The following is a 12,500-nucleotide window of genomic DNA, read 5'->3' on the forward strand; positions in this document are numbered from 1 at the left end:
CTATACTCTGACTATGTACTTCTTCTGTCTGTCCTCCAGGACTATACTCTGACTATGTACTTCTTCTGTCTGTCCTCCAGGACTATACTCTGACTATGTACTTCTTCTGTCTGTCCTCCAGGACTATACTCTGACTATGTACTTCTTCTGTCTGTCCTCCAGGACTATACTCTGACTATGTACTTCTTCTGTCTGTCCTCCAGGACTATACTCTGACTATGTACTTCTTCTGTCTGTCCTCCAGGACTATACTCTGACTATGTACTTCTTCTGTCTGTCCTCCAAGACTATACTCTGACTATGTACTTCTTCTGTCTGTCCTCCAGGATTATACTCTGACTATGTACTTCTTCTGTCTGTCCTCCAGGACTATACTCTTGACTATGTACTTCTTCTGTCTGTCCTCCAGGACTATACTCTGACTATGTACTTCTTCTGTCTGTCCTCCAGGACTATACTCTGACTATGTACTTCTGCCTGTCCTCCAGGACTATACTCTGACTATGTACTTCTGTCTGTCCTCCAGGACTATACTCTGACTATGTACTTCTTCTGTCTGTCCTCCAGGACTATACTCTGACTATGTACTTCTTCTGTCTGTCCTCCAGGACTATACTCTGACTATGTACTTCTGTCTGTCCTCCAGGACTATACTCTGACTATGTACTTCTTCTGTCTGTCCTCCAGGAAGGACTATACTCTGACTATGTACTTCTTCTGTCTGTCCTCCAGGACTATACTCTGACTATGTACTTCTTCTGCCTGTCCTCCAGGACTATACTCTGACTATGTACTTCTTCTGTCTGTCCTCCAGGACTATACTCTGACTATGTACTTCTTCTGCCTGTCCTCCAGGACTATACTCTGACTATGTACTTCTTCTGTCTGTCCTCCAGGACTATACTCTGACTATGTACTTCTTCTGTCTGTCCTCCAGGACTATACTCTGACTATGTACTTCTTCTGTCTGTCCTCCAGGACTATACTCTGACTATGTACTTCCAGCAAGCATGGCGGGACAAGCGCCTGTCCTACTCTGAGATTGCCCTCAATCTGACTCTGGATAATCGAGTGGCGGACCAGCTGTGGGTCCCCGACACCTACTTTCTCAATGACAAGAAGTCCTTCGTTCACGGCGTCACAGTGAAGAACAGAATGATCCGTCTCCACCCTGATGGAACAGTACTTTATGGACTCAGGTAAGACATTTACAGCTCCATCATCTAATAATGTGCTTATTACCTCATCTGATGCATTCTATTTGATTAAGCCACTTTAATGAGCTTTCATTTAAGAGTCCAAACCATTGTGACCCTTCGTTGTTCTCATCCTCATCCATTTTGGGTCAGCATGATGACGCGTTCACATCTGCGTTGCAGGAGTGCCACGCCTTTTAGCCTTTTAGCCTTTCAGCCCCCTGATGATTATCAATATCAATAATTGATTGGTTGTATAGCGGAGCAGAGCGGTACAAACAGAGGGAAATGTATCTCATGGTGCAGGCGGGTTCCACCCATCTAGAAAACAGCTCTTTGTGGCGTTGGTCTCTGATGCCTCTGAGAAGATTGTCATCTATAATTGATAAATCATAATCAATAATGTAGCAGTTCAATACAAACAGAATCTGTGTTTGTATTGCTGCTGCGTGTGTGTGTCATGCACACTGGCTCCTCCTCTGATCTATAGCCTGCTCTCCTATGTGTGTGTGTGTGACGCTTTTGCAAAATGATCGCAGATTAGTGTCCGGATTAAAAAATGTAGACTATTGTTGCTAATTCAAGACGTTAACATTGCAGCATTCATTCATTCGCACTCTCTCTCTCTCTCTCTCTCTCTCTCTCTCTCTCTCTCTCCTCTCTCTCTCTCTCTCTCTATCTCTCGGCTGAGATGCCCCATCTTGTGCGAAGAAGAAGAAGAAGCTTAAAAAATTGAAGTCTCTGCACTGCACCAGATATTTCATCGCTCCATTTTGTTACACAAATCAATCAATGTAATTGACAACGAACGCTCTGACCCAATTATATAAACGCAACATACGTGTTTGCATAACAACAGAAAGAGAATGGGGAGGAGCGGAGCGGAGGGTGTGTGTGTGCATGCAGCCACGAGTTTGAAGTGGTTGTTGCCTCAGATACCTTTGTCAGCGCCGGGGGGGGCCTCCCGGCTCCACCGATCCGTTTGGTTTGTGGGTCGGGTCCAGGTTTTCTTTGATGCTAGTAAGTCCAGACACAAGCTGCTGTCAGAGGAAAAGCCCGGCCAGATGCCTGCGTGCTCCGAGCACCCTGACACATACCTGTAGAGACGGCCCGGCTGGCTGCAACAGCAGGGCTCAGCGGATGGGAGGGAGAAGATGGCTAACTGTGTGGAGCGGCACCAGGCTTTCAATAGGAAAACCAGGCCAGGGAAGAGAAGCAAGACGCACACACCAGCGTGTGTGTGTGTGTCTGCGTTTACTGCTCATTCTCAATTAGCGCGCCGTTCCCCTTGTACATAAAATGCGTTATGATAAATGGCAGTTTTAACTCGAATCTGTTTTTCTAGCTCTGAAATATTTCCGCTTTCAAAATGCCCTCTGTACCTTTTCCTACAGCGAGTTTTAGATCTCCTTCACGTAGGGATGTCACAATATATCGTCCCACGATATTAACCTTGCTTGCAAGATGGATAACCTCGCGAGATCAAAAGAGATTCTCTCGACGTATCCATCTTGTCATGCACAGGCAGTTAAGATGATTGGTCGAACCATGCCGGCCCGACGAATCAGCGGCAGCCGTAGGCGGGCTCAGGCTCGTCTGGGCAAGTAGTGGGTACATGGTCTTTGTAGTTCTTTTCACTCGTCAACATGGCTGCCGCCGCGGAAGTGACAGGCAGTCTGAATGAAATTGAATGTAACGTTCCCAATTCTATGTATTCAATTCTAAAAAACGACCCTCAACATTTGGGAAGGCTAAGCCACACAACTAGTTCGTTATAATCTAACTAAATGCTTCGAAGGTGACTTTACGACCGTGAGGACTCAATCAATGAATACCACGGAGATCAGGTACAGGCACCTTCGGCGATCTGATTGGTTGAAGTTAACACGCACCAGTGGTGATAGACAGATGGGTCATCCAATCACCTGCCAAGTAGCTTGGAAAAAGTGCCCGCCTCCGTCAGCGGGTCTGGTTACTGCATTCCCAGATCGACTGGTTTAGTGAAACTAATATGTGGAGCTATACCGTCCATCTGGCAGCGTTGAGATGAAATCTCATATCGCGAGAAGAAGAAGCTGAACATGGTGGCACTGATCTGCATCTGATTGCGTGCTCGCTCTCCTTTTCATTGCTTTGTTTGAACAGACGAGGGACGTTACAGACACGGAGGATGAAAATGGTGAAATGACTCAAATTAGCGTGGAGGATGCCCCCTCCACTTACAAATCGATCGCAACAAAATATTGTTAAAATATCGTATCGTTATCGTGATCGTGAACCCAATATCGCGTATCGTATCGTGAACTGAGTGTATCGTGACAGCCCTACCTTCAAGTCATGACGTCAAAGATAACGAGTGGCCTTGCTACTAGTGTTGAGGTTACATATAAAAATGATATTCCTTTCAGATGTTTATGCTGTAAGATATGATATCATGTTGCCTTGCATAAAACCTTGTATAATGAGGTGGGGGGGGGGAGAAAAACACACTTCCTGCTGCTATTGGCCCCAAAGGTGAATCTGGATTTGTGCTGAACTAACTGAAATGAACTAACATCGTACTTGGGGAACGCCAAGAGTTTACAATGTTGTTTAGTTTGCAGAAAGAGCTATTTGCTCAATTCAGTGTTCGACCTGTATGCGTGTGTGTGTGATGATCTGTGTCTCTGTATGTGTGTCGGTATCTGTGTGTGTGCGTGTGCCTGTGCGTGCGTGTGTGTGTATGTGTGCGTGTGCCTGTGCGTGTGTGTGGGTGTATGCGAGTAGGCGGGTGTTATTTTATATTGCGCGCGCGGGGTGGGGGTGGTGGTGTTGTTTACTCCCTGTTCCGTGGACATGGTGCTTCCTCCCAATCCTGCCAAATCCCGCTCTTCAATTACCAGGAGGAGCAGAAAATTACAACGGCGCTCCCAACTGTCACTTTACAGCTCAGTTTGACTCTCAGGGAGAAGCCGTCTGATCTCATTACCCAGGCCCGGAAACAGCTCAGCCAGTGACACCAGCACCGCCTGGGCAGCGCGGAGAGGCACACACACACGCACGCATGCACGCACACACACACACACACACACACACACACGCACGCAAGCACACACGCACGCACACACACACACGCACGCATGCAGCATGCACGCACACACATGCATGCACGCAACATGCAGGCACACACACACACGCACACACGCAGCATGCACGCATGCATGCACGCACACACGCGCACACACACAGCATGCACGCAGCATGCACGCACGCATGCACGCACACACGCGCGTACACACACGCATGCACGCAGCATGCAGGCACACACACACACGCACACACACACACACGCACGCACGCAAGCACGCATGCACACGCACGCAAGCATGCATGCACACGCATGCACACGCACGCATACACACGCACGCACACAGCATGCAGGCACACACGCGTGCACACGCACGCACACACACACACACTTGCCTTTTATTTTATCAGGGAGGCGAAAAAACCCAAAGCATCCACAGCATACTATTCCTGATATACAGTATGTTGCTCAAAATTCAGAGGGAGAGAGAGAGAGAGACAGAGAGAGAGAGAGAGAGAGAGAGAGAGACAGAGAGAGAGAGAGAGAGAGACAGAGAGAGAGAGAGAGAGAGAGAGACAGAGACAGAGACAGAGAGAGAGAGAGAGACAGAGAGAGAGAGAGAGAGAGAGACAGAGAGAGAGAGAGAGAGAGAGAGAGAGAGAGAGACACACATCCATACAGTATATATGTTGGCTGAAGGTCAGACTTCATTCAAAATGAAGAAATTGCTAAGATTTTCTCCTTCCTTCCTCCGCTCTCTCTCTCTCTCGCTTCCCCTCTCTCTCTCTCTTCCTCTCTCTCCATCTCTCTCTCTCTCTCTCCCTCTCTTCCTCTCTCTCCATCTCTCTCTCTCTCTCTCTCTCCCTCTCTTCCTCTCTCTCCATCTCTCTCTCCCTCTCTCTCTCTCTCTCTCCATCTGTGTGAATATTGTAACTCCCTTTGTGTGAGGACACATCCTTGGTGCTATGGAGACTGACGTCTTCCTTTGTCAGGCCGAGGAGTGCTCCACTCCACAGCTCAATGGATGACATGGCATGGCCAGGAGGAGAACGCTGCTGAGAGGAGGAGGAGAGGGATTTGAATAACCCCCCCCCCCCCCCCCATCAATACCGCCAATACGGGCTTAGCGTAGCCTTCAAACTTATCTATCTGTGGCCCAAATCGATGAACGGGCAGGCCAACGTTTGCGTCGAGAATTGACGTATATTGGCTGCAATTTGAAATGCCAATGCTATTATTTGGCACATTTTGGCTAAGAAGGCGCTCGCTCACATATGACCCGCCTCCCGCCCCGCCCCCTGCCTATGCAGAAACAGTGCCTGGGCAAGGAGAGCCAATCAGGCGTGCCGTGTTGTTTCCTCAGCTCAGCATGGCCGCTATCCACGGCTTCACACACACACACACACACACACACACACACACAGTAGAGATATATACGGGATGGTTTCGCAACTGTGTGAAATGATTTCTTAATCATTTTACTGATGCGTGTGTCCATTCAATTAACGCCCCCACACAGGTTTTGAGACCGGCTGGCGATGATTGGATTTCTTCCTCTGCATTTTGTATTTTTTTGGTCAGGTCTCTTTACTGTATGGCGCGCCCTCAAAATGACATTCTGCCCGAGAATTCGTAGTGGTCGTGTTAGGTCCGTAAACAAGGTCATTTGGAGAGAGAGAGAGAAAATACAAATACATAAAGGTGCACCCAGGCTGCCTTAGGGGGTCCACACACACACACACACACACACACACACACACACACACACACACACACACACACACACACACACGCACACACACACACACAGCCTGGGCTGAACTGTGAGGGAACATGCAGTGGGGGGTCCACACTAGAGCCCGACCGATATATCGGTTCGCCGATATTATCGGCCGATATTGGCCGATTACCGATATATCGTATCGGCCGATATGGTGCGCCGATATTGCAGTTTTGTTTTTGTTTTTTTCTTTTTGTTTTAAAGTTATAGACAGCATTGTTGTGTATATTTGATATTTTTTCTTAACTATTTGTTCTATTGTGTTTTTATATTTCTAGTTATTTATAATTATTAAATTCCCAGTTAAGTTTACTGTTTCATTGCATTGAGTTTATTAATAAGCTGTAAAATATCCTGCCTACATTACATATTTCAATTCATGTCAACTCATATCTTTGTCAAGTGTTTGATATTTGAGGGTTGCTGATGTGGTACCTCCTCTGGTCGTTAGGGGCACCTGTTCGGAGGGAGGGGAACTCGTTGGAATAGCCTGATCCTCCCACGTGCTATGTCCTACCGGTGACCCTGTCAGGTGAAAAGAAGCGGCTGGCTAACTGCCCATGTGGAAGCATGGAGCCAGTTTTCGGCTCTCCCCAGATCGGCAGAGGGTGGAGCAGCAACCAGGATAAATAAATTTAAAATTAGCACTAATGGGGGATAAAAATTTGATAAAAAAAAAATAAAAAAAATATTGGCCGATATTATTCGGTATCGGAATTTCTTTACTCCCTAATATCGGCATCGGCCTAAAAAATCCAGTATCGGTCGGGCTCTAGTCCACACACACAGGGCCGCTGGAAGTCACTTTAAGCAGGGGGTGCTGGGAGGAAGGGACTCTGCGGGCCCCACCGAGAGTTGATGTTGATCATTCTATTTAAATAGGCTACATTTTCAGTGTATCAAGAATGCAATCATTTCCCGAAACATTCCCAAACGAGAAAGGAACATAGTGCACTGCAAAATATTTTTAATTACATTTGTAAAAAAAAAAAAAAAAAAAACATCTCGCCACTAGGGGTGGCCCGTACTTCCCGCGGCCCTGCACACACACACACAGCCTGGACTGAACTGTGAGGGAACATGCAGTGGGAGGGACCAAACGGACCTCCATGGTCTATTAGCTCCGACACAGATCAAGTGTAGCGTGTGTGAATCGGCGTGGTCGGCTGGAACGTGCACGGCCTCTCCTCCTCTGGCAGGTTCTGATGAGAGAGAGAGAGGGACCGGACCCGATGTTGATGAAGAGAAAACATGGCTGCTGCCAACGGTCCACACAGCACACTCTGCCTGGCTGCCACGGAGAGGGGGAGGGGGGGAGAGGGGGGAGATTGGGAGAGCTCTGCCAGGGACGACTTCATCTGTCTCCCCTCCTTCCTGGGCCATTTGCTGCTTATCAATCTGCATTAGCTTCCTTGGCGGGCTGTGTTTCAGACATGCTAAAGGAAAAAGCAGCTCTCCATCACCGGGCTGCGTTTCAGACATGCTAAAGGAAAAAGCAGCTCTCCATCACCGGGCTGCGTTTCAGACATGCTAAAGGAAAAAGCAGCTCTCCATCACCGACGCGCCGTCTCTCCTCAGCCAAAAAGGCTCCGACACTTCCGCTGATGATGTAGGTGGGCTATAAATAGGCTGTTATTTTTACCCCTGCCATTTTGGCCTAATTTCCGTTTTTCCCCTGTGCTTCCTCTGCCACTGTGGTGATTTCGTGCTGGTGATGGTAGTGATGGGGAGTGACTGACTGACTGACTGACTGACTGACTGACTGACTGACTGACTGACTGACTGACTAGCTAGCTGGACAGCACAACATCCCAGTAAGTTGTGCCCATGGAGGGGTAAACTAGGACAGCGGTAAGACGCCCATGTTAATCCCCCAGTGCACCATGGCCCTGCTAACTGGCACTTATGTAAGAGGCAAGCCCAGAGAGAGAGAGAGAGAGAGGGAGAGAGAGAGAGAGATTGTATGTCTCTACGTCTCCAAAAAAAAAAAGAAATCCCAAACTTGCCAGACTGGGCCCAGGGGAGCTGCAATTCTTATGTGGAAGGATTTCAAATGAACTTGTGCTCTTAATTATTAAAGACAAAGCATTCTTCAGGATTAGTTTGTACTTATGGGTGAAGCTATGAGACCAAAGATATTGTGAGGATTTATGTTTACCGCCATTAATTTGCCCCCATGACAACCCAGCCATAGTTGATTCTTCTTGATCAGCCTGGGTAACATTTTTGAAACGGTTTTCTAATATTTGTTCTGCTCAAAGTTCATTTATCCAGTCTGGCAGTTAAACAGGGTAAAAACAAAAACACTCGCAAGCTAACATGAAGGCATGCTTGTGTTTTTACTATTGACACTCTCTCGGTCTGAGTATTGACGGGTCATTTTCACTGTCATGCATGAACGGACCGCTAAAGCCAACTAAATGAATTGATATTAAGCAGCTATGACAAGGGAAACCCAAGGTCACGACTGATACTTCGACCTATACAGGGAATTCTGCCACAGGCCGCCATCATCGCTAATGGTTGCATGATGCTATCATGTTTTATATCAATCAGTGTGCGTCTGTGTGTGTGTGTGTCTGTGTGTGTGTGTGTGTGTGTGTGTGTGTGTGTCTGTGTGTGTGTGTGTGTGTGCGTGTGTGTGTGTGTGTGTGTGTGTGTGTGTGCGTGTGTGTGTGTGTGTGTGTGTGTGTTTACCTTACAAGACTAGGACGATAGATGTAGTGGGTGTCGTCACATTCCTTAGTTGTGTATCCCGCCTCTCAGAGAGCCTCGGGGGTTCTGGCGCTGGTACCAGGTCGTCTCGGGCTCGGGCCGACTCGTCGAGTGTGCAGCAGGAGATGTGTCTCTGGACTGACCCCGCTGGATATGGGTGCTTTACACGCGAGGACGACTCTTTCTCACGGGATTCTGTGCACAGACGTTCAACCCTGTTCTCGTTATCTGCATTATGGTACAATAGAGAAACAAATAGGAGTGGAAAATAATCAAGTCCCCGTGAAATGAACCCCCATTACTTTGACTTCCTGGAACACACAGTATCTGTCACAGTGAGCTCATGATGCACTAGCAGGCATGAATTATACTTTTTTTTTGTGATTTTTTTTTTTAAATAAATGACACAACACAACACAAAAGAAGAAAAAAACACAAAAACCACACACACACCTACAAAATCATATACATACACATACAAACATATCCCCGCCCTCCCCACAGGATCCCGCCCCCCCCCAGCCACAAATCAGAAATGCCCGACACAAAGCTATATATGAATATACATTTCTAACTATTAAAAAAACAATTTAACAATTTTACATTAAACAATCCCAAATAAACCCTCCCCCCCCCTTCCCATCAGATAAAACTGCCTTTCTCTCTCCCTATTCCATTGATCAAGGTGCCATTTCATGGGGTCTTTTACATGTTGCTATAGACGGTTTTCACCAGAGCGCAACCCCACAGCACTTCCTTTTTCTCAGCATTCGGCAAACTGCAGAAATATTCACTCAACATCGTTACTTTTGTTTTCGCTGCTCAGCTGTATAGACGGTTTTCACGGAATAGTCAGTCCTGCACTTGAATGTTTTTTTTCTTCTTTTATGTCCATAGCAAACACTGCAACAGGAAGTGAGTGGGGGTTCAATTTAGAATGTTTTTGTTGTCAAGTTAAAACCGTCTATAGACCCTTTTCACGGGGGCGATTTTGTGTCGAAAAGGCAGAATAAACACAGGTGCAAGCAAAACACTAAGGTTTCCAAATTCCAATCATGGAAGTTGGAAACCCTCATTAGTGTTTTTGCTTGCACACAAAATGGCCCCCGTGAGAAGGGTCTATTCTGAATGACACAAAGTCTGGTTCGGATGGAGGAGGAGCTTTGGGCATGGCGTTGTGGTGTGTGTGTGTGTGTGTGTGCGTGTGCGTGCGCGTGTGTTTTCATGGTGTGTCTACTATCACCACCATGGGTGTGTAACAGTAGCCAGTGGTCGTGCTGTGCAGTGAGTAAGTGTTAAGAGACACCCTAGCGACAGACGCTAGCGCCATATGGCTTTAGCCTCCTCGCTATAGAGTGTCCGCCTCCCATGCTGAGGCTCCAAGTTGGATTCCCACAGCGGACTGTCAAAAACAAACAACGCATGTTACAAACGAGGGGGCAGAAGCCTTAACGGTACCACTACTCGTTATCATTAGGATTTAAAGTTATTATGCCTAGACTCTAGGTATAGACCAAATCACCGTGACGTCACCATGTAAACAAATTTACTTCCGGGTACCACTTGGGGAAGGCGGCAGGTTTAAATGTGCGTGTTGTCAAATAAATGCTGTCAAACCCTCTCGTTGTTTTCGGCCGACTACTTTCAATTTAAATGGTTAAACGGTTGGTAAACATGCTTGTCCGACGTATCTAGCCTTTCTTCTGTGTTTGTTTTATGTAGTGTTAGCTAGCTAATAACGTTTGTTTGTCTGTCAAACTCGCTGTTTTTTTGCAGAGTCGTTAACGTTACAGACAGAGTAACCTCGCGTCACCAGGCTCTTCTCGGCGAGAAAGAGCCTGGTACAGACAGAGCTACTGCCACGTCAATTTAATTTAGCTTCAAGTCTACTCTAGTCTGGTCCAACAGGTAAATTAGCTAGTCTGGTCTCCACTAACGTTAGTGAAAGTGTTGTTATGAATGATATTAAACAACAACACAACACGGACGAACCATTTTTGTCTTCTTTGTCTGTTTTTGTCTTCAACACGTCAGTTTGTGCCGTCCACCGCCATTATAATGTGTGGACCTCAGGGGTACCCGGAAGTAAATGTAAACATCCCCGCTGATTTGGTCTATAGCCAATGTAGTTAGCTTCTACCGTTAGCAGCCCCCAATTGCTTCCCAAGGTGAAGTTTAGCTTGATTGTATGACTCACTCACTTAGGTGTATGAATGTTTTTCCTTCCTACATTAGGGGTAAACATAACAATCCTTCAAGGTCTTCCTGCTATCTGGTGCGGCGTGGCCTCAGACACCTTTGGCGCAGTAGACTGGCCATCGACCCCCGTCTTGCGGTTCGTGTCCTCAGTTGGACCGGCCCAGATGTCGTCGTGTGCTGTCTTTGTTGTTCAGAAGATGCTTTGGAAATGACTTGAAATGCAAAACTAACACGTTACATTGCTCATTACCTAAAACAAAAGTAATCTGAGTACTCTAACGCGTTACAGTGTAACACATGACCCCCACCACTGCACAATAATAAGATGTGTCATATACCATTAATGAAGCTGAGAAGTGCGAAAAGATGATATTCTAAATATGAAGGAAATGATGTGTATGTGTGTGTGTGTGTGTGTGTGTGTGTGTGTGTGTTGGGGGCGGGGCTGGTAACCCGGTGGAGTATTTTGAATGAGGTGCAGGCCAGGGGGTTTCTTTTAGTGTCCTAAAGCCCCACTCCTAATTGGCTTACCATTTTAATTGTTTTTTTTTATTTTATTTTTTACCTTTAAAACCTAGTTTTCATGAAACTCTTAATAGTGATATTTTCAGATTTGGCAAGCAATATTTAATTATGAGTTTATTATTTTGGTCCAAAAAATGAGTGGTGTGGATTGATTGACCTTCTACATTTTAAACTTGGTGTTTTCTGCCGAATGGCTCGATGCCAAACCTCTCCTCCTTGAGCCACAATGGATTTGTCATCATCATCCTGCTTCTGATGTGTCTCATCCTCGGTAATGAAGCGGGTCAGATGAGACGGGTTCTGCTCAGCTGGTTCTGTGCTGAATCCCCATATCTTCTCCCTCCCACTCTGTGTAGGATCACCACCACGGCCGCCTGCATGATGGACCTGCGCCGCTACCCTCTGGATGAGCAAAACTGCACCCTGGAGATCGAAAGCTGTAAGTACCGTCGTCCCTGACAACCGGCTCGCTCGCTCTCCCCCGCCATCAGCTCGCACGCCCACACGTAGATGGTGGAATTAAATAGATCCCACGCGCACGCCGCTCGGAGAAATCCGGAGCTGGCTTTGACACAGTCCGCCCAGTGGGCGGCGACGTAGAGCTTGATCAGATTGCCGCCTGGTAAAACGCTGAGAGAGGCTGATGAGAAACGGAGAGATACGCATCAAAATGAGGAACATCACTAATGGCTCGGTGGCTGATAACATCCACCTTCATTAATTCAGCTCACATTCCAGTAGCTTCCCAAGGCGTCAAACAGCTTGATTAGGTCCAGGCGTTTTCAGGACTGTGTTGATGGTAGGTGTAACGTGCAGGATCTTCTCAATACCGCCTCCCTGGTTATACAACTCAATGAGCTGCTTTTGCGTAATTGTACGTTCTCGAGTGGGCTAGAGGGAGAGGGAGGGAGAGACGTTCTCGAGTGGGCTAGAGGGAGAGGGAGGGAGGGAGAGCGGGGAAAACATGAGAGGGAAAGACGAGGTCCTCTCCGTGTTTTATCTGCTTCCCAGGAGACAT

At 47.1% G+C, this 12,500-nt stretch overlaps 1 protein-coding gene across 2 annotated transcripts in view; it reads left to right on the plus strand.

Moving 5' to 3' along the window:
- The window catches only part of gabrb2a (gamma-aminobutyric acid type A receptor subunit beta2a), a gene marked incomplete at both ends in the record, with an annotated part of 49,455 nt that overhangs the window by 24,766 nt on the left and 12,189 nt on the right, over positions 1-12,500 (plus strand). For both annotated transcript variants that reach the window (XM_083651342.1, XM_083651343.1), the window contains 2 exons: positions 979-1,199; positions 11,839-11,921. In XM_083651342.1, coding sequence (XP_083507468.1) covers positions 979-1,199; positions 11,839-11,921 — 304 coding nt within the window. The remainder of the gene's footprint in view (positions 1-978; positions 1,200-11,838; positions 11,922-12,500) is intronic.

The sequence above is a fragment of the Poromitra crassiceps genome (assembly GCF_964638095.1).
Source record: "Poromitra crassiceps genome assembly, chromosome: 15".
Taxonomy (NCBI): Eukaryota; Metazoa; Chordata; class Actinopteri; order Beryciformes; family Melamphaidae; genus Poromitra; species Poromitra crassiceps.